Source organism: Vulpes lagopus, chromosome 11, assembly GCF_018345385.1.
Source record: "Vulpes lagopus strain Blue_001 chromosome 11, ASM1834538v1, whole genome shotgun sequence".
NCBI classification, from domain to species: domain Eukaryota; kingdom Metazoa; phylum Chordata; class Mammalia; order Carnivora; family Canidae; genus Vulpes; species Vulpes lagopus.
In genome coordinates, this window is record NC_054834.1 from 48,306,364 (window position 1) to 48,332,143 (window position 25,780).

A 25,780-nucleotide genomic window follows, 5' to 3' on the forward strand; every position below is an offset into this window, starting at 1 on the left:
TCCAGTGTCACCCCCCACCCACCCACCCAGGTGCTCCTCATACAGGTGTATACTACGTACCTCTAGATAAAATGGCCTATGAAGTATGCCCCTAAAAGTTGTGCAGTGTGCACCAATCTGCACCTGCTCTGCAGTGGCCATGAGCTCAGGACAAATGACCAGATGTTTCACTCACCTTAACGGTCTTAGCTGTAAGGACATGAGCTTTTGAAAAATGTGAGCTAGCAAGCTCTTTGTGGGCAGGTTTTCTTCAATATCCCTCCACAGAACAGAACCTGAGGGCCATAGACCATTGGCATCAATGAAACTGCTCAAAGTGAATGTAAAATGTTGTGCTTTTTTAAATAAGAGATTTAGTAAGTTTCATTAGCTTTTCAAAGAGGGCTATAATCCACCCCCCAATTTAAGAACCACTGCTAGATGGGGATCCCTGGGTGGCTCAGCAGTTTAGCGCCTGCCTTTGGCCCAGGGAGTGATCCTGGAGTCCTGGGATGAGTCCCACATCAGGCTCCCTGCATGGAGCCTGCTTCTCCCTCTGCCTATGTCTCTGCCTCTCTGTGTCTCTCATGAATAAATACATAAAATCTAAAAAAGAAAACAACAACAGCAGCAGCAAAAAAAAAAAAAAAAAAAAACCACTGCTAGAGACCTCAGCAGATGTTAGGCAGATAAGTGATGAATATATACTTTGTGACAAACCCTCAGTAACTCTTAAACTAACCCCAATTCAAAACACAAAATAGAACCCCCGCACCTAGCACCTCTGTCAACAGAGGCAAATCTGTCATCTCCCCATTTGAATTTTTTCTCCAGCAGCAAAGAAGGTAGACAAGATGATATACCTGTGGGCTCAGAAGAGTTAGGTACAGACTTGTGCCTAGAGAGAAGGCTTGCCTTAAATCACTCTATGCATGCAGGGTTTTGTTTTGTTTTTTTTTTTTTTTTAGGCATGCAGGTTTGATACAGTCTAATTCTCAAGGGCTCTAGTTGGGGAAATTCCACTTGGCCTAACTAGCTCAAGGTTAAAAAAACACTCTGCAAAATCTTGAGGTTCCCTTCAGGAATGGGAAGCTAAAAATGAAACACAATACTCTCATAGGTAATTGGAGGAAAATACCAAAAGTCCCCATCAATTTTAAGTACAGTAACTTCTACTGCAAAATCTATTCTTTGTCCCCAAATCAGACTAAAGATTACATATAAAAACAAAGTGAGATTGTGCTATATACAAATTTCCCCAATGATGACACCACAAAATGGCAAAATGAAAAATATTTAATACACAAAAAAAGCAAACAGAATCAACTGGTATTAAGGGCATTTCATAGTGCAAAAACCAGAAAGATACAGAGTCATTAACTTATTGGTGCTTAAAACTAGGCAAAAACATGTGAAAATGTCTCCTTTCCTTAGTGAGCTGGGGACTATTCAAAAAGTTATTTACATTGTTTTTTTCCTGCCCACTTTATGAAACCATATTTGCTGCACTCCTGTTGATTATGCTTACCTGATCAGATATGTTATTTGGGAAACTGCATGTTTTCTGTATAGTGACAGTGCATTTTAGGCAACCTACTCAAGTGCATGCAGAAAATCTTTGTCCATCCAGACCACAACAGAGCACTTCTACTATCCAAATTTACACACACTTCTCTCAGAACCTAGAAACAGAACTCTTTTTTAGTCAAGAGCTTCAGAGCAAGGAAAGGCTGTATGAGTCAGAGGTGCAGGTACAAGGAAGCAACATAGGCTCTGCTAGGCAGGCACTTGAGGGGAGCTTGTGCTCAGTTTCCAGGACATGAGGTATTCTGTATACATACCCCAGAGCTTGGTAGAGCCATTTTTTTAACATGTCATTCAAGGCAGTGTATATAGGTTAAGCTGCTCCAGCATCCTTAGTTTCCATAACAAACTATGAGGTAGAAAGCGTAGTTATGTGTGTTCTGTTAAAAGGTAAGAAAAATGTCAAGAGTGGGACAGACGGTGGAAGGGCCTTACCCCTTTATCTCTATCCAAGGGACTTAACAGTGCCTCGCTACAGACTATGGACAGAGTCCTAGGCAGAGGCTGCTTAGAATTTCTACCTTGCCAAAGTGCCAAGGAGCCCAGAAACATTTCATTCCCCTTTTAAAACATGTTCTATTATTTTTAAAAGGAGGAAAGAAAAATATGAGAGGAGACATTTTATAAGGAAGTGAAAAACAAGACAAATTATGGGGGGGAGGGGATGAAGAGCCTCCTGTAGGAAGAGGGAAGGCTGCCCTCAGTTTCTTAGTGCTGAGACAATAGGGGTGCTCATTCCCGTTTCTCATCATGGACACAAAGGAAGCCTCAACTACAAGCTGTTTTTTATTAGATAGTAGCTCTGATGTCACAGCTTCTCTTCCTTATCCACCACCTACCTCCACTAAAGAAAAAAATTCCCCAGAACTGACTGGAACAGAGGAATCTTATCCAAAGATACTATGGTTGCAGCAACCCAGGGGATGATACAGAAGGTCTCTGATATAAAAGTAATATCCAAAAGTAGATCACTTTGAACTCTGAGGAAAAAAGAGCAACAAAAAGGGAAGAAGGAAAAAAGGAGAAATCTATGACATTAGTTACTGTTAAAAAAAAAATGCCTTGGGATAAGACATTAGGTGCTCTAATAAATTGTCAGTGTCATAGGGATGTCAATTTTCAAGAAAGCATTTGCCAAATTATAGCAACTATTCTGAGAAAGGAATTACTCTGACAGCACTATTTGACCCTTTTTAAGATCCCTGACCTATTCTACCCCAAGAAATGAGGACTACGCCTTGTTGCCCTATGCTCCCAGATGACACTGAATATGGATCCAGGGTGAAGAAAAACAATCTGCAGGAGAAGCAGCATGGAGGACTTCAGATAAGCTACCAAGAAGGTATCAGCTACCTATGTCTGCAGACACACAAATCTGCAACATTTTCAGTCATTTGAAAAGCTCTGATACAGGCACAGTAAACCCAAGGGGTTCTTAATATTCTATTTTCTTTAACAATGTCACATTTGCCAATAATGACGTTACTTGGGATTGCACATTCCTTCTATCGAAAGATCTCAGAATGCTGGGGGGACCTGCTCCCATAGGAGAGAAGAGATCTGGTGGCTCCTTTAAAGGAAAACTGTAGCAATGGTGACCAAGGAAAGCACTGTCCACTGATAGGACATATCAGAGCAATCTGGAAAAAGTGTCCTCAAATTAGATCAGGGAGTCACCTGAACCACTATCTCAAACACTTTCAGTTTAGCTTTAGAGCCTCAGTATCTCTCCTCATATGCTAAACGGCAACTCTACTAATCACCATCTGGGAGTTTCCAGCAAAGTAACCTCAACATACCCTATGGCAGTGCAAAATTCCACACATTTGTAAACATTGTACTTCTTGCTTTTGGCACAGGGAAGAGCTTATAGGTTCTTTATCTTTGAAGTGAAAGTTCAAAACATAGCTAGTTCCTATTCTATAGCCACTTTCAGCAAAGGCATTAGCAGTCTTGATACTATATGTGTATAATATATACCCATGAATGACGAGAACCATCAAAATAAGTTTTTCTTTAGAATGCCAATCAACAATTTAAATGGATACTTGGCTAAAAGGAAAACAATGGCTTCACAGTATCTAAAGGCATGTACTTTCAGAAGTTCACATGACTCTGTGGGAAAAAAAAACAAATATCTGGTTAAGAAGTTTCCTCCTTTCTAAAGAGAACCAAGAGATAACGCTACGATAGTTTCAGTTTCGTAGAATCCAAGATCTAACATTCATCAATTTCTCATCAATGACTGTTCAAAGAAGCCAACAATGCACTGAATTAACATTTACAAAAAAATGTTACAAATGATCCTGACCTTTAAAAATAAATTCTTACAAACAACACAATGTTCCATAAAGCATTATATACACCTAAGTATACATAAATTATTATTAAAACACAACTACATATTTCAAATGCTTGGCAGTGATTTCATCTCATATTAGAAAAGTTCATGGCAGTTTGTAGGCTGGCTCGGCAGACACAGACCCATTGGTTCAAGCCTAGGATTGTGAATCTTTGCTATTTCATAGGTGGACTGTGGGGAGATGGCAATATGCAGCTGAAGGCTTCGTCTTAAGATTTTCATAAAGTCTGATTTAAGTATTTAACACAAAAGCATAGCAGATATTATACGTATGGTGCAAGTACAGTAACTCATTCATTAACTCAATGAGACAGGAGACATTTTTGGTATAACCTAGAAATTCATGGTTTTTCTAAGGATTTGTCATTTTTGCTCTGAGCTTACTGTCCAGGATAACATGGTCATACATATTAAATGGCAATTAAAATAAGAAATTTGGTGCTAGAGCACCTGGCTGGCTCAGTAAGTAGAGTATGAGTCTCTTGATCTCAAGCTCCACGCTGGGCGTAGAGATTACTTAAAAAAATAAAAAAATAAAAAAATAAAGGAAAGTAAAGAAATGCTAATGCAGGCGCTAATGCAGGATGATTTCATTAATCACAAGATCACAAGTCTATGATGTGATGCAGCAGAAACAATCAACTCCACTGCACCTAGTTTAGCAGATCCTTTCCTCACAATCAAGATTTCAACTCAAGCACCTGAGAGTTAGAGGGGGAGACATGGAGACAAGTCAGATGGGCCGCTGGAAAAGAGGGATAAACTGGCAGCTTATTCTAACCACAACTAAAAGATAAATGGTAGTGTGTAGAAATTAAGAGTTTATCTCAAAGAAGTAAAACTACGAAGACTTCACATACAAACCATGTTTCACTTTCATGGCAGTGAATAAAATAAAACTGTACCGCAGTGGCATTGAAAAAAAAATCAAAAATGAAATCAAGATGGTTTAAAGTCTCTTGCAAGTAAAGAATTGCTCTGACAACACTATTTGGCTCTTTGTAGGATCCTTGGCCCATTCTACCCCTAGAAATGAGGACTCCTCCTTGCTGTCCTATGCTCCCACAAGACATTAAATATAGATTCAGGGTGAAGCGGAGAAGCAGCATCCTAGACCTCAGATAAGCAACTGAGGAATATCAGCTCTTGCCCTATAAATTGCAGTCACTCACGAGGTTCCTGCTAGAGGGACAGTAAACCCACATGTAGGTTTATTCTAATATTCACAGCTCAAACATGCAGCTTGGGATCTTCTAAGCAAAGTATTTAGTGGTAACAGGAACTGTATAAAATCCCAAGTGAGCAAGGGGTAAAGGAAAGCTGAGTAGCATAAAGAAGATCCTGTGCTAGGCAAGGATGTACGAAAATTAGCATCAAATATCTACAAATAAATACAATTTTTAAATTTTTCCTTAAGTTCTCTAAAAAACTGCAGCTTTACATAAGAGGAATCAGAGGGTACAAGTGCAGATCCCCAGCTCTTCCTTTCCATCCTTTAAGTCATCACCTGCAAAAGCCCCTGACTGGCAAAAATCAGACAAAATTAAGGGCTATCAAACTATTATGAAGAGAGAAGCACTAAGGACAAAATAGGGAAGGGAGACCTTTAGCTTGCTGCAGTGGCAGAGCATTCAGCAAGGTCGAATGGAGCACTGAAGTCCGATGACTTGCTCTACTTTGAGGGGGGAAAACTCCTGTCCCTGATACCTAAAGAGAGCAAGAGCTGGGTTTCCTTCCCTAAGAAGGAAGAATACTGGTTCAAAATGGTTCAGGTTCCTCTGCACCTTCATCTGTCCTCTCCCTTATCTGATTATATAAGAAAAGATGACATTTAGTGGGCCTTTTCTCTTTGGGGAAAAGGTGTTAAAAGTCATTATTCTTCCTAAAGTCCTACTTTGGCTGCAAGTCACATTTTGTCAGATTTTAAGACGATGAGCATCTTGAATCCAAATACAACAAACACCTTTTAAATATTTAGCAAATAATGAGAAGGAAGTGAGTATAGTTTCAGGATTTACAAGTGACTCGGGTTTTAGTAACAGTTGCATCACTAGCTGTGACTCTTGGCTATCATTTAATCTTTTAGCTTCAAGTGCAAAGTAACAGGGGTTGAGTAGAAGAGTGCATTCTAGTTTTAAACTTCTAGAACTTTTAACAAAACTCCCTGTCAAGAAATTAGGTATGATGCTAAAAGTGATCCTGTTCATTGTACTTCTTGTAACTGGGAAAACCCTTCCTCCTAGGGTAGGGCTTCCCAAAGTGTGGTCTGTGGACCACTTGATCAGTTACCAGGAATACATGTTCTAATGGAAGGATAACCCTGGTAGGGGGCAGGGAGAGACAGAGAGATGGGGAGGCATTGTTTTTGGTTTTTTTTTTTTTTTCTTTTTTTTTTTTTTTTTTAACTTGTGCTTAACAAGCAAACCAGGTGATTTTTCAATCCATAAATTTGTTAATTCTAGGGCCATGGTCTTCAAAATCTCATATGCACACCCATGGGTATACATCAAGATTTCTTCCATAGGGAGGCGCACTTGGGTGGCTCAGTTAAGCAGCTGCCTTTGGCTCAGTTTGTGATCCCAGGGTCCTAGGATCGAGCCCCACATTGGGCTCCCTGATCAATGGGCAGCCTGCTTCTCCCTCTCCGCCACTTGCGCTCTCTCACATGTACTTGCTCTCTCTCAAATAAATCTTTTTTTTTTTTTTAAAAGGATTTTTTTCCATGGGGACAGCAGACAAGGATATGGATAAGCACATCAGCTTAAAGATCTTCAATTTCCATATGTATTGCTCTAAGACTACGTGCTCAGATAAGGATTCTTCAGATCTAACATTTTTCTTTAATTATTTTCATTTTCACAACTGCCATGTTCTGAATTTCCAAAAGAAAGGCTGACTCTCGCCCATCTAGAATCTTACTATGGGGCATTGCCTCAGAATGTAAAAAACACTCTGGAGACAAACAAAAGAACAACAACAAAAAAAACCCAGAAAATTCTCAAGGGACAATGAGGACAGAGTAAAGCAGAGAGCTTAGTTTAAAACTCTGCACCACATTGATCTTAGGACTATAATTGAGAAGGTTGTGCCAGAAATGTGATAATGTATTTATTTGAATTAAAAATAAAGTAAAACATCTTCTGCATGAAAATGAAATCTGATCTGGCTGGTGAATTTTAAAATGAGAACAGGCTTTGCTACTTTAAATGATAGTACTTTTCCTATAAATTCCATCAGCTAAACCTACAGCTAGCTCCAAGGCTTTGAGAAAAATATTTTTAAGGCACATATACAACATATTGGATAGAGTATCCTTTGTAAGTACTTAATTTTAAAAATTTAGAGGTCACATTAAACACGTGCAAAAGGAAAACTAACCTAGAATGACGGCCAGGAAATGGGAGGAGGAACTGCTTAGAAAGGGGCACAGGTGAACACTCTAAGGGGACAGAAACGGTCCAGGGCTTGTTTTAGATTGGCTGCTCAGATGTCTACAACTCACCAGAAAAGAATATTGTTTGCTAATCATACCCCAAGGTGTAAAATGTGCAAAAGATTATATATTTTTTTTTCAAAATTCTTTCAGAGGTATGTTAGCAAAAATGCTCAATACTTGGGACGCCTGGGTGGCTCAGAGGCTGAGCATCTGCCTTCAACTCAGGGCGTGATTCTGCGATTGAGGTCCCACATCGGGCTTCCTGCAAAGAGCCTGCTTCTCCCTCTGCCTGTGTTTCTGCCTCTCTCTGTGTGTCTCTCATGAATAAATAAATCTTAAAAAAAAAAAAAAGCTCAATAACTGTTCTAGGCACACATGGAAGAAATCTCGTTTTCAAGACTTTTCTTTTGGCTTATCCAAATTGTGCAGCCTGACTCCAACTATAAAGTGATCTACAACACTACATAACTTCACTAATCAAATTACTTATGTTTTTTTCATTGTTAGCTCTAATATTTTTCTAACAGCCACCCTATCTTGATGCCTAAGAACATTCCATAACAGAAAAAAAAAGAACAGGGAATAAAATTAACTGAAGAAATAATAAATCTTCAAGTAACTTTGTAAGTGAATGAATTAATGTACTTTTGTTTGTACTGGCAGTTGCTTTCTCCCAGATCCTCATCTTTAAAGAGAGTAAAAGTAATGAACGTATTTTTTCATGTTAACGGGAGTCCCCCAAATTGACACTGTAGTTCTAAAGAACTCATTCTCAAAATTCCTCTACGTATAGAAGCAAAAATGTCGTGAAACACAGATGTTTACATAAATAAATAAACAGATGCAGTGGGTTATGCTGAGTAGAGATGCTGAATACTGAAATTTTGATACATGCTCTAGCTCTGTTAGTATTTCTCTACAATTCACTGAGTCAGCTATGCTATAAAAACCTTAATCACCAACTGAATCTCTTTCTTGCATATAGGGCAAGAAGCCCCAGCCTTCTTCAATCTTCTGGCACAGTGAAAACAAGTGACAAGATGGCCTGTCCTCCCATGAATAATGTTCCCGTCTCGTGGTCTTTTCTCACACAGACTACACGGCTTCAAGAGATTCTGGCAATCCTCCATGTTTTCTGTATCTGTTCTCTGTTCAAAAAGGTTATCTGATGGTTCTCCCATGCTTGATATGGTTTCTTGGCTTTCAGAACTGTGGGCCAAATCCAAGAATTCCACTGAGGGATCAAAAAGCTTGGGGTTTTTTTCTTCCTTTGTACATACATCTTTAGGCCTAACAACTGGAGCTGATATGGTTCTTCGGCAATCAGGGACATCAATGCCTTCATTTTCCTTCTTCTCGGGTATGGCAGTGATATCAGACGTGGAGAGAGAATGGGTTAACTTAGAGCAATCTGAATACCAATCCTTCCTCAATGCCCAGCAACGAAAACAGTACCTCTTGCTTGGAGAGTTAAATTTCTTGCACTCAGTACACTGCCACTCATCCTAAAACGACAAGTGCAGCCAATTAATATTCAGTGGTGAACATGAAACTGAGAAAAAGGGAGAGTAGGCCAAATCTCAACATCTCACCAAGCTAGTCAGAATCCAGACATTCCACATCAGTGGTCTAGCCTTGCATGTGAACAAATCCCACAGCCACATGTAAGAAAGTCTTGAGAGGTTTTACAAGGACAGTGACACAATAGCCATTTCAAGTCAAAATATGAAACAGCTATCTTTAAGAAAGTTAAACTCATTATTCTGGAGATCTTGCTAGTCTGGATGGAATTTACATTGCTTGCTTTTCCCTGCTGCCTTCTTTTTAGTTCATTTCTCATTGTACAACTTACTCTTTTATTGAGCAAGACACTAAAGAATGAAGAAAAGCTAATATTCTCATTCCTTCCCATTAAGAAATGTTATAAAATTTGGCAAAAAGGAACCTAAAATTAAAATGAGGTTTGAAAACTACATTACTCAAGCTCTCACACTGCTCTCAGGATCAGAGGTTACAAACTCTATGCCTAAGCCCTACCCTCTGAAAAATGAATGTTCCGTCTTTGGATGCCGGTAACTTTTTGCCTACTTCTCCATATTCAAATTAGGAGATACTAGAGCTCAACAAATTTTAAATGCCTTGCTTAATGCAAAGGTAGCTACCTAGAACAAGAGTATTTAATGTGGATAACTGCCTGGTTTTTTGACAGGACCAATGATTTGACACAGGCAGACTTGGTAATTTTCGGAATGAAGGCTGCACACTTCAAGTTTAGAAGGCATAACTCAACTGCCTAGGCCAAGAGACAGGGGACACAATAATCTATTAAACTGGATGGTCCTAGGGGCACCTGGGTGGCTCAGTGGTCGAGTATCTGCATCTGCTCAGGTCATGATCCCGGGGTCCTGGGATCGAGTCCTGCATCAGGCTCCCCACAGCGAGCCTGCTTCTTCTTCTGCCTGTGTCTCTGCCTGTGTCTCATGAATAAATAAATAAAATCTTAAAAAATATAATAAAATAAATAAACTGGATGGTCCTCAGAGACCCTCAAAACATTCTTGCCAGTTTAAGATCCTTAGATCTAAAAAAAAAAGAAGAAAGAAAAAAAAAGATCCTCGGATCTCATCTGAAATGCTATAGAGAGGGATGCCTGGGTGGCTCAGTGGTTGAGTGTCTGCATCTGCTCAGGTCATGATCCCGGGGTCCTGGGATCGAGTCCCACATCAGGCTCCCCACAAAGAGCCTGCTTCACCCTCTGCCTATGTCTCTACCTGTGTCTCTCATGAACAAATAAACAAAATCTTAAAGAAAAAAATGAAATGCTATACGGATACTCAAAAGGACTTCATAAAGACTTAGAACTCGTAACTAATGGTGTGTCACAGTCTAATTGGCATCACTTTTTCTTCTTTAGTAGTACATAAAATAATAGGGCTTATTAAATTCAATGGCATCTTTGATTTGATGAAATACAGTCTATTTGCTTAAATAGGTTTTCTGGGCCCAAGTAGCCATAGAAGTCTGATTAAGATGGAAACACTTATCTCTGCTATTTGTATTATGGTCAAGAACACTTAATGGACCAATATATTCCACCTTATTACTTAGCTATGCACAGATTAATTTGCAATGCATTATCATAATGGTCAACAGTGGCGGGCTGGGAGTTGGGGGAGGATCAACACCAGAGACAACCTACAACTTTTCTATCCCCAAGCAGCAAACTGTAAAATCCCCTCCCTTCTCCTTCCCCCACCACCCTCTTTTCCAGCAAGTTAGCTGAGGGAAGCATTGAAAGGAAAGTGGAGAACTAGAATGAAAAAAGAAAAGCAAGGTAAGGTCTGAGTCTAAACATCAGTTGTCACATTTGGTGACAAATCCACACTTAATACCTAATAGCTTAATGTTACATCTTCATTTACTAGCCCTCCATTAGTGTAAAAACTTGTGTAGAAATTAAGTCATTTTCCATTAATTTGTTTTTAAGAAGGCAGTGAAAATATGATCTTTATCCTTGACAAAGAATTTTAGATAGCTTATAGGTCTACCTATGGAGAGTTGTTTAGTGGGTAAAGTAGTACAGGACTATTTTAAATAACTCTGTGTATCCACTGCATCACATCCAAAGAATTTTGTTAGCAGGGAGAAGGGCATACAGACAGGGATTTAAGTCACCCCTTTCAAGGTGGGGAGAGGATTAGATCAACTTATTCTCCTCTTCTCCAAATTCCAATAGCTCTAACAAGATATAGAGAAGCCAACATGTCTTAACATCAAGGAAAGGGAAATAGAAATGGGGGAAATGGCCTTCTGCAACACAAATGCACTGCTGGAACATTCACAGTGAAGACATGTGTGGTGCAAAACAGCTCTTCATACCTCAGAGGTAACTTCTACATCAGTATCGTCACTTATGGACTTAGAGTCCTCAAGGTCATCATTTTTTCCCACTTCAATCACCTGCAAGGCAAAGACATTTCATCAGTAAGGTTCACCTAGTTAAGATGAGGCTATAACCTGAGAGCAAAAGAGACCGAAGAGCTTCAATTTAAAGCTCACATTCTGCCTCTATCACTAGCACTTAAAAAGAAAATGGCATAAATGACTGTGCATGCCCAGCTGGCAGCTCAGTAGAAGAAATGATTGAAAAGTGTGCAAAAGGGTCACCAAATACAAGAGGGTACCCAAATGTATGATCTGAATTAAAATAAACAGTATCAGAATAGGAAAGCTACAAATCGTTAAATGTGGAAATTTTTTATTTTGGGAATCTAGGCAGGCAGACACAAGAATAAAGACTGCATGAAAAAAATGAAGTGAAAGACACTACATAAAATAAGGAACTGAGATGTGAAGAACGAAAACAAAGTATTTTATGAAAAGTAAATTTCGTATTCAAAAGTAAACCTAAAAAAAAAAACAACAAAAAAGTAAAACTAGTTATGTGATACTCTGGTTTTCCTATAAAAATGTGCCCATGGACCAGGAAACAAAGTCAAGAAATATGGGAAGTATCTTCTAAATTTTCAAATTTAGAATTTAAAATTCTAAAAATTAAGACCCTATTTTGTGATCTAGTAAATGGAGTAAAATCAATTATGGCACAATTAGGAACCTCAGTATGGCACACAAGTTTCTCATACAAGTTCAAGTATTTTAAGTCCCATCTCTTTTTTTTTTTAAGATTTTATTTATTTATTCATGATAGACAGAGAGAGAGAGAGAGAGAGAGAGAGAGAGAGAGAGGCAGAGAGAGAAGCAGGCTCCATGCCAGGAGCCTGATGCGGAACTCAATCCCCAGACTCCAGGACCACGCCCTAGGCCAAAGGCAGGCGCTAAACAGCTGAGCCACCCAGGGATCCCCCAGTCCCATCTCTCTCAATGGAAGTTTCCAAATGTCACCTTTGTCTTCTTTCAAGCCACTTGCAGTCTCTTCTAATGCTACTCATACAATTATTCTAGCAGGACCCACGCATCAATCTGCCTACAGACATACCAGGATATAGTTCAGGAACCCAAATCACTATGAAGATCTCCTAAAAAGATGAACCTATTTAGGTCTGTGTTTTGCTATATTTACTCAATAGATGTTTACTAAGAATCTTGTCAATGTCAACATTAGATCTGCTGTCCAATTTCTTTTGAGACTTGAGCACACGTTTCTATGACTCTTTACCTTGGTGTACTCACATCATGTGTATTCAAGAGTTCTAACTCTCTTCTTTCCTCTTACTTAAACTCTAAATTATGTAAGGAGAACTCACTTGTCTATTTCCATTTAGATATGAATGACTATGGAAGATACTGAGATGTCCAAAAACCAGGAAGTGTTTTTCCTACAGGCTGCTGTAGCCATTTAGAACTTTGATTTGGAGGGGCACCTGGCTCAGTCTATTAAAGCATCTGCCTTTGGCTCAGGTGGTGATCCCAGAGTCTTAGAATCAAGCCCCACATCAGGCTCCCTGTTCAGCAGGAAGTCTGCTTCTCCCTCTCCCTCTGACCCTCCTCACCCACCATTTGTGCATGCTCTAATAAATAAACAAAATCTTTAAAACAAAAACAACAACAACAACTCTGCCCCTTGTTAGCAAAGTAAGGTCTCCAGAATAAAAAACTCCACTTCTGAGAGATTAGACAAGTAGGAAAGGGCAGCTTCTTGGTTTTAAGGAAGAAGGAGTTATACCAATACAGTCCTAATCCTATTTTTAAGACAGTGTATTTTTAAGACAATGTGAATCTTAAAGCTGGATACAGGAAGACATTTAAAAGTAAAAGAGTGGTATTATGTGAGTCTTCTGTGGTACAGAGTCACATACCAGATCTGAACAGATTATACTATGTGCCCATAAATAGAACATGAAATTTTTCCAAACATACCTTTTTGTCTCTTACTTTCCCTACTTCTTCACTTGTTTGTTCAGTGTCTGCAGCTTCAACTTTTATTCCCACACCAAACTGCTCTGATACAGATTCATTCAAAAACCACAAGTCATCTGTGGTGTCTGAAACAATAGCAGTACCTATATCCTAAAAGAAAAAAACAAATGTGAGTTTCTGTAGTCAGAGGCTTATCGATGACACTGAACCAACAGAAATGACCCACAAGTCAATATCTTCACACATCTCCAAAGAATACCTATAGCCTTTCTTCAGCAAACATCTATTTATTCAACAGGTACCTACCTAGCACCCACTATGTATAAACTAATGAATGGATATAGGGAGCCTGGCAAGGAATTTTCTATTTTAACAGTAAATAAGGTATAACATCTAAGAAACTGTACCAAAGAGCTCAAAAGCTAAAGACTCTGTAATTGCTCAAGTAAAAAAAAAAAAAAAAATCTGTTCCCTAAATTCCTTTCCAAAGATAGTACTCAAAGAATCTAGAAAACATTCCATTAACTGTGACATATTACTTCATGTTCAGTAATGTTTACTGAGGGGTGACTGGGTGGCTCAGCCAGTTAAGCATCCAACTCTTGACTTGGCCTCAGGTCATGATCTCAGGGTTGTGAGATCGAGCCCCATGTTGGGCTCTGTGCTCAGCAAGGAGTCTGAGGTTCTCCATCCCTCTGTTCGCTCATTCTCTCTAAATTAATTACTTAATTAACACCTTTTTAAAAATGTTTACTGGAGTACGAGAAATACTGATGGTAACTCGTATCTTCTATCTTCTTTCCTGGATTCCTGAACAACTTTAAATATAACCTTCTTTGTGCATTCACTTATGGATATTCCATGACATGCTTTTCTCCAATATTCCTAGGAAAGAACTTATTATTTTGCCACTATTCTATATCCATTCATTTCCTGAGCAAAAATTCACTGAACTCCTATTGCGTGTCAGATACTTTCCTAGGTACAAGGTAACAGAATAGAGTGCCCTGGACTTACATTTCAGTGGGAGCAAATACATAAACAAAATAGAATAACAGTTTTTCAAAGTGAGAAGTGTAAGAGAGAATATAAAATAAGATAAAGGAATAGAATGATTATGGTTTAAGTTAGGGTGTTAACACCAGAAGTAATAAAAGTGGTTAGATTTTGGATTTGCTTTGGATAAAGAACTGATAACCTGAATGTGATGTGTGACAGAGAAAGAAATCAATAATATCCCTTAGATTTGGCTGGAATAACTGGAGAGAAGGTAGATTTGTGAAAAAGGAAAGGCTAAATAGGAATGTATGGGAAAAAATTTAGAAAAAAAAAATCAAGAGCTCTGGTTTGAACATGTTAAATGTCAGATCATCTAACTGGAGGTGTTAAGTAGGCAGCTGAATTTAGAAGTTGGGCATTTAGAGAAGAGGTCAGGGCTGCAGATACAGATTTGAGCATCAGATGCACACAGATGGTACTTAAAGTCATAGCACTGAATGAGAATTCTTACAGAATGCAATGTGTGGTCAAGAGTAACCAAGAATGTTACTCTTCCATAAAAAAAAACAAAAAGTTCCTCTTCAAATGTGACATTTACCTGATTTGTCTGTAAATCAGTCGAGCCATTACTTCTAGGTGTATAGTTGCTCCTCAGGTTTCCTAAAAACCACCAAGGCAGCCCAGCTACATCCCACTCCTCAAACCCAAGGTCCAGCTTAGATGTCTCATCTTGGGTTAAGTTTTTTATGAAGTCTTCATCTACAGCAGTCAAATGGAAAGGAAAGTAACTACGTACACAACACTAAGAATTAAAACTCACTTTGCAACACTTACAATCTCTTTATAAGACAGGCAAAGAGAAATTTCTATGGCCAGTATGAAAGAAACCAAAATCAAGTATCTCCCAGACCACCTCTCGAATTTAGGCCTTGTTCATTAGCAAATGATCATCTGCTTCTAGTATCATTACTTATCAAAAAATCTAAACTCTGAAGGCATTCAAACAATGACATTGTTCTAAGAGGATTTCAAAATGGTCATTTACTGCCATGTTAAGCATTCATACCATGGCAATAACTAAAGAAAGACTTGCTCTAGTACATGATGCCTGATAATAGCTTAATTCACTGAACTGCAAATGGTGGTGGCAGAATGCCCAACCTGAGATAAAAGCAAGGCAGTCCAGACCAAATGGGCCTTCACAAGGTTGTCAAGGCAGTCTCACTGCTACCACGTTATTTATGGATGTTCCTCACAAATTCATGTTTGGATAGGTAACGACCATTACAGAACACTGAACTCTAGGTTGTCTAAGTAAATATATACCTATGTCCTTTCTGGATCAATGGGCTCTTTTGGAGTTATCTAAGATCTAGTAATATTGCAAACTCGAAACATAAGAAGGCAACACATATTCCAACTAAAAGATCTCGTGTTATACACCCAAATGACATTCAAGGTGGTTACAAACATAAGTTTGTTGCTACCACACATCCCATCATCCAATCTTTTTTTGTTGTGCTTCCCTCCTTTCCCCCTCTCCTCTAGCTCTTCCAAATGCACCAGCCATGCCAATGGCAACCACAGGTGTTTTAATGTGCTGAGGTACATGTGCTTGAAAACGTTTGCAATGCCCCTGTCCCTGTCAGAACAAAAGATGACCTTACCTACTTACAAATTATGTTGAACTCTGCCCATTAAATTCAGGGGAAAGTTCAGCTTTTTACTTACTCATTACTAAAATTATCAAAACCTAAATTCCTGAGATGATGCCATATTAAAGTTATCGTCTAGTCAAGCTAACATCTTGTAAAGGGAACAGAAACATCTCTTCCATATATACAAAGCCTGTCCTTTCTACCTACACACATTCCTGAAACTACTAAGCTCTTTACTCTCAAAATGTACAGCACAAACTACGTAATAGTCTCTTGAATTGGTGATTCTTATATTTCAAATAGCCTTCTGAGTAGCAAATAAGCAAGAACCTGCATTTAAGGAAAAATTTACACATTTAATACCATACAGACTGGGATAAGCTCCAAGGCAACTAGGTAGTTCAAAATTCAGTTGCATGATAAACGGATCCAATTTTAAACATATAAAACAATTTCAGCAGCATCACTTTCTGGGATGTTGTTAGAAGTCTAACCTGTCATTGCTCCAAGTGTGAGCCAGGTACCTAAACTAGAAACTATCATGCCATCTAACACCTCTGAGTAATTTATGATTTTATATACCTTTGTAGGAAAAAGTTTAGGAGGTATTTTCTAAAGCAGAGCTTGGGAAAAACTAAAATACTGGTTAACTCACTTAACCTGACCACAGCATATCGAGGGTGGATATTAAAGATCTGAGGACTACCATCCAAGGGCAGAGGAACTACTTGGCTTCTAAGGTCTCTAAGGTCTCATTCTTGGCTCAGACATACCAAGTATATATCATCTTTGCAAACTTCAAAACTCTACAAAAATTAGCCTTTGCCTCAAGCAAACAAACCAAAATAAAAATCCTAACCAGACTGAATATATACAAGTATGTCAAGATTGAAAAGGCCAAGGCAGCTGATTTACCAGGTGGCAAACTGATAAATCTGCAGCAATCTTCTATTAGTATGTTAACCATCTTAGTCTTGCTCCATCTCAGTAAACACAAGTTGCTAAAAGTGCACTACCATCTCTTCAAAGTTAACAATGGTCACTAAGCTTAAGAAAAAGTATTCTGAAAAGAATGAGTAAGTATGACATATGCTCCCACCAACTTCATATGCAAAGAAAGTGCATTATTATTTTTTGAGTGGTCTATAGAATGGTCTCAATTATAGATAGTGCTTAATGTGAATAAATCCCCTTTCTAGATGTCATCAACAAAAGAAGGGGAAAAAAAAGAAAGAAAAAGTCTGTATAGCTTTAATCCAAAACTTACCTTCTCTAGAATTTCTGCATTTATGTTGTGAGGTAGGCAGTGTAGGAATATTGCCTTCTTCCATTCTTTTCCTGGAACTGGAGCTTTCTTCTGCACTTTGCTGAAAAAAAGGGAAAGACGTCTATTAGTGCAGTAAAAATGACTGAGACCAGGGGATGTAGCAGTTCCATTCTGGCTCACCAGTTACTGTGCGGCACAATGGGTTACGCACGAGAAAGAAATCTCTGGAGTTCACAACAGTCATCAGATAAAGGCAACACCTCTCCTCAACCCACTGTGAGCAGAGCTAAGAGAATCCCAAACCTGGGGGGAAAAAAATCTCTGCACAAAAGGCCAAAATCTACTGTTAAAAACAGGCTATCAATCAATATAAAACCTCTAGACTATAAAATTAGGCATAATTCAGAAAACATGTGAAACCCTCAGCACATACCAAAATGATCATAAAGTTTTCCCAGGTCTGGTTTGGGAAAGCTTTCAGAATGGTCTGACATGAACTTAACTGCAACAAGCCTGTTAAAGTCTAATAAAGCAGTTTTCTTCAAACACCTATATACATATACCATCACACACACAGGCACACACAAACCCCAAAGAAAATGCAACTGGAGGAACTGAAGATCAGAAGTGCTACATCCCAAAGAAAGATTCAGAGACTGGAACTCTGTTATGGGCAGAACAGAGAAGTTTCACTCTGTCCCTGGTCTGTGAACTCCCAAGAACCTTTCTTATTAAACTCTTACCACATTTAGAGAAAGGTCTTGGGAGTCCAAGATCCATAGGTACAGAGAAGGGGCCACTCTGTACAACAAAAGAAGTCACCGTGTGGTGATTTTACCTTCAGTTGGTCTTGACTTGGAATATCCATACTGTGATCCTGTGCGAGAGCGAGAGTCTGAGCAGCATCTGGATAGCAAGTAAAACAAAAGGAAAACCTTCCCTGGTAATAACCATTCTTTCCACATAAAAAGGACCTCAGCAAACAACCCTGGAGCCAGGTTTGTTCCCTAAAGCTGTACTTCTCCATGTTGGTTGGACAAAGCTCTCATCCAAAAGGGAAAAATCAAAACTGATAAAAATGGTAAAGACCAAGACAGGCTATATTCAAAATGTATTACCAAAATGTAATCTGGAAGAAAATGAAAAATAACTAAAAATGTTCAGAGCAAAATTTCAAATTTTAATATGAAAGTGATTCCAACCAAGAAATAATGGAATATTTTTTTTATAATTTCTTCCCACAGGTAATCCACCTAACTTGTAAACAACAGCAAAAAAAGTTTGGCCCTTAATTTTTATTTTCAACTATTAAAAGTTATACAGGCTTATGAAATCTGAAAATCTAGAATTTTCCCCACTTGCTTCATAACACAATAGCACCTCATGTAAACTTACATTCTACAGTGTCAATGAAGATTTCCTGATTTAAATTCCCATTACCTGAATATAGAGTAATTTTGTAATTAACAAGTTTTATATTTCAGTTATTATAAACATTTCCTAAGAGGGAAGCGAAAGCAAATAAAGTTTTTCCCAAAGTCAATGAAAAAGCAAAGAAAACAGTAACCTGAGTGAAATTCTTAGATTGTCTGATAGTATTTCGAGGACTTGGAAATTTTCCAAGCAAAATGGAAAATGAAAACTTAACTACAGGAAAACAATAAGCTGTAGAAAATTTAATAATCTAGACCGCTCATTATATGAGGTTATATGTAATTGAAATGTTCCCAAATAAGTCTACCAAGGGCTGGATTCACTAGCTACTATTCAAGTCCAGAGATAAGACACTTAAGGAAAACCTCATCCTTGTGTAATAAAGACTGCCAAAGAAAAGAATACTGATCCTACAACTGGTCTGATAGTTCAGTTGTTCTGCACAAAACAATTTCAAAACTGTAATTATAAAGAGCATGATTTTATACGAGCATTTTTATAGGTACACAGAGAATACTGAGGAGTTCAAGAGAAAGCATTTTCTGACCACAGTGGTCTTCAAAGATAAACAAGAAAACACAGATTAAGCATTTCTTTAATAAAGCAACTTGATTACTGTCATTTATAGTTCTAACGCCTTACTACCTTCCTTAGATTAAAATATTAAGAAGCAAAAAGAAATTATCTGGGAAAACTATAATGTACAAAGGAACTTTAAAATAACAACAAAGTTTGTCATATATTTCATTTTGTTCATATACATATGGAGATCTGGACAAATGATTCATAAAGACCACTTTACTTTAAACAATGGCATTTTCTCAACCATCAAAATAAAGGTTTAACTCACTTGCAAAGGCTTATAATAGATGATACAGAAAACATTTTTCTTGGGGATCCCTGGGTGGCTCAGTGGTTTAGTGCCTGCCTTTGGCCCAGGGCATGATCCTAGAGTCCCAGGATCGAGTCCCACATCGGGCTCCCTGCAGAGAGCCTGCTTCTCCCTCTGCCTATGTCTCTGCCTCTCTCTCTCTCTGTGTATCTCTCATGAATAAATAAATAAAATCTTAAAAAAAGAAAAAAGAAAAAAAAACATTTTTTCTCATTTGTCCTTTTAAATAAAATACACACAACCCAATTTATTTAGAACAGAGATGACCAACCACAAGCACCAATGCAAGTTCAAGTCAGAGCAGACAATTATCAAAATTACTGTGTGGCAACTTTCTGGTTTTGAGCATTGTACTAGGGTTATATAAGATGTTACCATTTGGGGAATCTGGGTAAAGAATATTTGGAATTCCTTATAATACGTCTACTACTTTTTTTGTAACTGAAATTATTTCAAAGTGACAAATTTAAGAATAAAATGTTTTGAAGATTTAAAGTTCAGAGAGAAATTTGTGTTAAGAAAAATTAACTGGAGCAAATTCTGTTATAATATCAAGTGTGTGGCACAATGAAAAGAGCAAGAAATGGTCAGTCAGAAATATCTGTTCTACCAATTGTAAGTGGCAACCAATCTTGGACAAATCGCTCATTCTATTAAAAAAAGCAAAAAACAAAAACACAAATAAAACAATATTTTAAAACCCTTCAGTTTCATCATCTCTAGACCTTCCTCATGGGGTGGTTGTGATAATCCAATTGAAATGTTATCAAGCGGTGCCTGGGAGGCTCAGTCTTATAGCTAAGCATGTGCCTTCGGCTCAAGTCATGATCCAGGAGTCCAAGGATCAAGCCCTGTACGGAGTCTGCTTCACCCTTTGACTCTTCCCTCCTCTTGCGTGCGCTCTCTCTCAAATAAATAGCTTTAAAAAAATAATGTTATAGAAATGTTCACTTTAATATATGGCATGTTAGGGTAGCCCCGGTGGCGCAGTGGTTTGGCGCTGCCTGCAGCCTGGGGTGTGATCCTAGAGACCCGGGATCGAGTCCCACATCGGGTTCCCTGCATGGAGCCTGCTTCTCCCTCTGCCTGTGTCTCTGCCTCTCTCTGTGTCAATAAATAAATAAAATCTAAAAATATATATATATATATATATGTATATACATATACATATATATGTGTGTATATATATACATATACATGTATATGTGTATATGTATATGTATACATATAAAAATATATATGGCATGTTAAATACTGTAGTGCAAGAAAGAAAAAGTGAGAATTACACCCACTCCAGATATTCAGAGAAAAGATCAGAAAACAAATTCTAATAGAGTAGATCAACAAATACAAAATCCTGTGTAGTGCTCGCTTCAGCACCACATATACTAAAATTGGAACGAGGGACGCCTGAGTGGCTTAGTGGTTGAGCAACTACCTTTGGCTCAAGGAATGATCTCAGTTCAGGATGGAGTTCTGCACTGGGCTCCCTGTGGAGAGCCTGCTTCTCCCTCTACCTATGTCTCTGCCTCTCTCTCTCTCTCTCTCTCTCTCTCATGAATAAATAAAGAAAATCTTTTAAAAAATAATAAAATAAAATAAAAGAGAAGATTAGCATGGCCCCTGTGAAAGGATGACAGCATATTCGTGAAGCATTCCATATTTTTAAGAAATAGTGAAAGGAACTATAAGGGAAAGGAGGGAAATCGAGTGGGGAAAAATTAGAGAAGACAAACCATGAAAGACTCCTAACTCTGGGAAGCAAAGGGTTGCAGAAGGGGAGACGGATGGAGGCAAAGAGGTGACTAGGTGACAGGCACTAAGGAGGGCACTTGATGGGATGGGCATGGGGTGTTACACTATATGTTGCCAAACTGAATTTAAATCAATCAATCAATCACTCCTCTGTGTATTTTGGGCCTGCAGTGAGTATCCCAGGGAAGCCCTACTATTTCACAAGTGACTGAATTTCAATAAAGACACTATATTATTTGCAAGGCCTTCCATCTGAACAGAAATTTACAGCTGGGTGAAGTGGGTAAAGTGAGCAAATGGCTCAATGAAGTCAACAGGCTCCAAAATTCAATGTAAGTTAAAAATCACATTTCAATATGAAAACAGTTTCTCTGTTCTCACGTTAAATAAACCTTTATTAAGAATGGATTCTTTTCAATTATTTGTTTCAGTAAACTGGAAAGATAACCAATCTAAAAGAATTACAAACTTGGGCTTTCTTCAAAGGATAAGGTTACCTAAAACCTAATTTGAAGCTCACAAAAGCACCTCACTTAGGAATGGAAGGGAAAAGTTTCATTATTTGGAAATGATTAAGAGATAGTGTTACATTTCAGTTATATCCAGTTGATCCACTGATCTCTAATACACCATACTTCAGACCCCAAAGCAGCCCGTTTCCTCACATACCTAATAAATTAAACTCAAAGGACAATATTTAAAAGATAGGGAATTAAACAAAGGGTGTTAGACAAATTGGCATTCATATAACAGAAAGCTAAAATCATTAGCTAGATGAAAGTTCTTCAGGGACCTTTCTAACAGATGGATTGGGTTAACACCATGAACCCACGGAATCAATATCACTGAAAAAGGGACAAGCAGACCTTATATGACTCAGATGAGATGCAACAGATGTACAGAGCACCACCTATGACACCTTCTCAGCAAAAAATCTAAACTTGAAACTATGCAGCATTACACTAGTTTACCAAAAATAAAAGAAACAGAGAAACATGTTAACATCACAAGGACAAAATCTGCAACCTCAACTAGAATGTGGGAAATTCTACAGGACAAATGATCCATTTCTTCAACAAATAAATGACATAAAAATAAAAGGAGGATTGTTTTATAAAGATACTTAGAGGCATACCAACCAAATGCAATGTGTGGACTTTGTCTGGCTCTTGATTTCAACAAGCCAAACAAAAAAGATACTTCTGAGATAATTGGGGGTAACTATACATACACTGGCTATTGGATAGCATTATGAAGTTATTATTCATCTTATTATTATTAATTTTGTTGGATGTAAGAATGACATTTAGGGTTACGTTTAAAGGAAAAAGGTTCTTAACTATTAGAGATTTTAAAGGTATGTCTAGATGAAAAAAAGAAGTAAAATTAAGGAAAAAGAAAGTATATCCAGATGAAGCAAATGTAGCAAAATATTAACAATTACTAAGAGGTGGGTATTATACTAATCTATTTTCAGTCTATTTGAAATTTTTCACAATGAAAAATTAACGTACTAATAACATTCTGTATTACAGTATCCCTCCCAGTCATGCCAACATAGCATTTCATTTCCATCTTGATCCTCCTTGTTTTCCCATCATTTGCCCCCTTTGAGCTCAAAGCTGTGATACAGACTGAAGAAATAGGATGTGACATACCTGTAGTAGCAGTGGCTAAAGTGACAAGATTCCTTCTTAGCATATCATAGAGAGGGCTGTCAGAGACAAAAAAAAAATTAATAACCCCATGGTTTTCCATTAAAATATTACATGTCTATCAGATACGTGATCTTCTAACTTTCTCTATAACACACGGAGAAGAGAATGTTTTCCCCACAATAGGTTAGTAATTATTTAAATGTCAAGATGATAATGTCCAAGCACTTGTGTTACTTTGCCCCTGTTAAGAAACTGATTAGGGCAGCCCCGGTGGTGCAGCGGTTTAGCGCCGCCTGCAGCCCAGGGCGTGATCCTGGAGACCCTGGATCGAGTCCCACGTCAGGCTCTCTGTATGATGCCTGCTTCTCCCTCTGCCTGTGTGTCTGCCTCAATCTGTCTCTATGAATAAATAAAAAATCTTTAAAAAAAAAAGAAACTGATTAATTTACATTTTATTTAATTAGCTAACAGTAACACAAGATTTCCTTTGGAGACCATTCCTTCCTTCCTTCCTACCTACAAAGAATTAAGTTTTACAATTTTAATTGGGGAAAGGGTGGAAGTTCATGATTCATAAGTTTTAGGGGCACTTGGGTGGCTCAGCTGGTTAAGCATCTCCCTCCAGCTCAGGTCATAATCCTGGGGTCCTAGGATCAAGCCTGCTTGTCCCTTTGCACCTTGCTGGTGGCTCTCTCTCGCTATCTATCATCACAAAGCTGAGAAAGAAAACATTGGTTCACTACTAATTACCTTTTGACTCTATAACTCTGTAACTCTATGCAGCTGGAGAAAGTCAAACAGGTCAGAGAAGCTCTACAGTAGAGCTTATGAAGCCCATCATCGACCAGCAATACAACATCTCTCTCATCAGCTCACTCTTCCTCTCTATAACAGCTGCTGCACAAAATTCTAACCTAGCCACATCAAGCTCATCCTACTCAGGCCTTTGCACACAATGTTTACTCTGCCAGAAGCTCTCCTCCAACCTTCTCCTGCAGCACCTCTCACTCCTCACTTATCCTGAAGCTCTCAGCTCAAATATCACTTCTTAAAGGAATCTTATCTCAACCCCTAAGATCCTAAATCCCACCCCCTACACAGCTTCATGTACCTCTTTTCTGTAACATCCACAGTATAATTTTACCATATGCTGGTGTGATAATCTCATGAAGATGGGGAAAAGCATCTACAGTCTCACTGTTCTTTAAGCTCCAAAGAATCTGAGATTATTGCTCACTAACATGGTCTTAGGGAATCACAGGCTACCTGACATGTGTAGGCCCTTAAATATTGACTGACTAAAGGAATAAATAACCATTAATATCCTATAAAGATTGAGTGGTTATAAGCACCAAAAAAAATAAACAAACCCTCACTCTTCTTACCTTGGATCTTTCACGGAGAAACTCTGACGTCCTAGCAGTTCTCCCAAAAGATCTCCACCACAATACACCATATGCTGTTCCTGCTGATCATAAAGCTGCTTCACCATTATATACTGGCCTAGATAGTGCATGACCTGCATGGCAATAAAGCAGCATGAGAGGTCTGTCCAGCTGCTCCAAAAATCACAAAATTATTATGAGAAGATAGGTAAGTTAGTTAGACAAAACACATATGAGCGTGACTGTCAGTGCTTGTGTAAGGAGTCCTACAACAAGACAGTTGTCCCCAATCACTAGGTTCCTCCACTTATTACCATGCTAGACATCAAGAGATTCTTATTCTTACTTTTTAGAATAGAAACGTAGTGGTCTGACAGTGAGAAAAGTATTGAATTTACTTACTATCCCGTTAAAAAATCTCACCAGTTCAAATAAAGAGGTCTGTTCTAAAACTAGAAGTAATAAACTTTAAATGTGCCTGGGTCATAAAAATATTTTCCAAATCCAGGGACCAACACAACTACAAGACGCTTTTGATGCATATTCATTTCATTCTTTTTCACAAATGAAGTACAATGTTTAATAAGCCATCAGCACTATAACTGCATAAAACAGTGTTTATCAAATAAAAATTTAGTATATCTGGATTTTTTCCACAGAGTTCACAAAAATGGAAGAAACTCAGACAAGTTCATGATTCGTAAGTTTTAGGGATGCTTGGGTGGCTCAGTTGGTTAAGCATCTCCCTCCAGCTCAGATCATGATCCTGGGGTCCTAGGATCAAGCTTGCTTCTCCCTCTCCACCTTGCTGGTGTCTCTCTTGCTATCTCTGTCAATATCTCTGTCTGTCTGTCTCTCAATAAATAAAATCTTTAAAAAAAAAAGTTTGAATTATTTATTTTTCCTAATGTTTTCCCTATGCAGATTTTTTTAAACTGCTTAATATTTAAGTTCACTTAATGACAGTAAAAACTCTGTTGCCACAGATTACAGGCAAACCAAAGCAGCTATCTTTAAGTTTAGGCCCCAACTTCTCAGGAATTATTAGATATCTGCACAGATTTTCCGAATACCGTTCCCATTATATTGGTACAATAATGCTCCTAGGCTCCCCTCTATACCAAGCAACATTTTGCCCAGATAATCAAGTATCTAGGGAGAAATAAGATGGGGAAGAGTATTTACTGAAGAAAAAGAAGAAAGATTTAATTTATGTCTGTCAAACTTTCAGAAGAAATAAATCCACTCTAAGTATTCAAAGTAATAAGGTCTTCTATACAATAGAAACTATTATCTATAAATGTGTACGTAATTAAGTGCCCGCAGCCATGCCACACCATCATCATCTCTAGGCTCCTCAAGCACCAGTGGGAGAGGAGGCAGGTAAAGAAACTTGGAAGAGTATGCCCTCTTCTGGCGGGGTGAAGAAACCTCATGGTTACAGCCTTGGTACTGTGGCACTCCATGAAATTGGACATTATTAAGAGTCCACTG

General features: G+C 38.2%; 1 protein-coding gene and 1 pseudogene across 4 annotated transcripts in view; one reads left to right on the forward strand and one right to left on the reverse strand.

Moving 5' to 3' along the window:
• Positions 1 to 1,259: 1,259 nt before the first annotated feature.
• The window catches only part of MDM4 (MDM4 regulator of p53), a 47,526-nt gene continuing 23,005 nt past the window's right edge, over positions 1,260 to 25,780 (reverse strand). Inside the window, exons 4-11 of one of the 4 annotated variants that reach the window (XM_041774061.1) lie at positions 24,287 to 24,420; positions 22,902 to 22,957; positions 18,001 to 18,068; positions 17,163 to 17,262; positions 14,836 to 14,996; positions 13,239 to 13,388; positions 11,241 to 11,321; positions 1,260 to 8,866 (exon numbers count right to left, since the gene is read on the reverse strand). In XM_041774061.1, the coding sequence (XP_041629995.1) occupies positions 8,297 to 8,866; positions 11,241 to 11,321; positions 13,239 to 13,388; positions 14,836 to 14,996; positions 17,163 to 17,262; positions 18,001 to 18,068; positions 22,902 to 22,957; positions 24,287 to 24,420 (1,320 nt within the window). In that variant the 3' untranslated portion in view covers positions 1,260 to 8,296. Of the gene's footprint in view, positions 8,867 to 11,240; positions 11,322 to 13,238; positions 13,389 to 14,835; positions 14,997 to 17,162; positions 17,263 to 18,000; positions 18,069 to 22,901; positions 22,958 to 24,286; positions 24,421 to 25,780 lie in introns of those variants that run through there. The other 3 variants (XR_005990674.1, XM_041774065.1, XM_041774064.1) reach the window with 3 other exon arrangements.
• On the forward strand, positions 21,061 to 21,155 carry LOC121472381 (annotated as a pseudogene).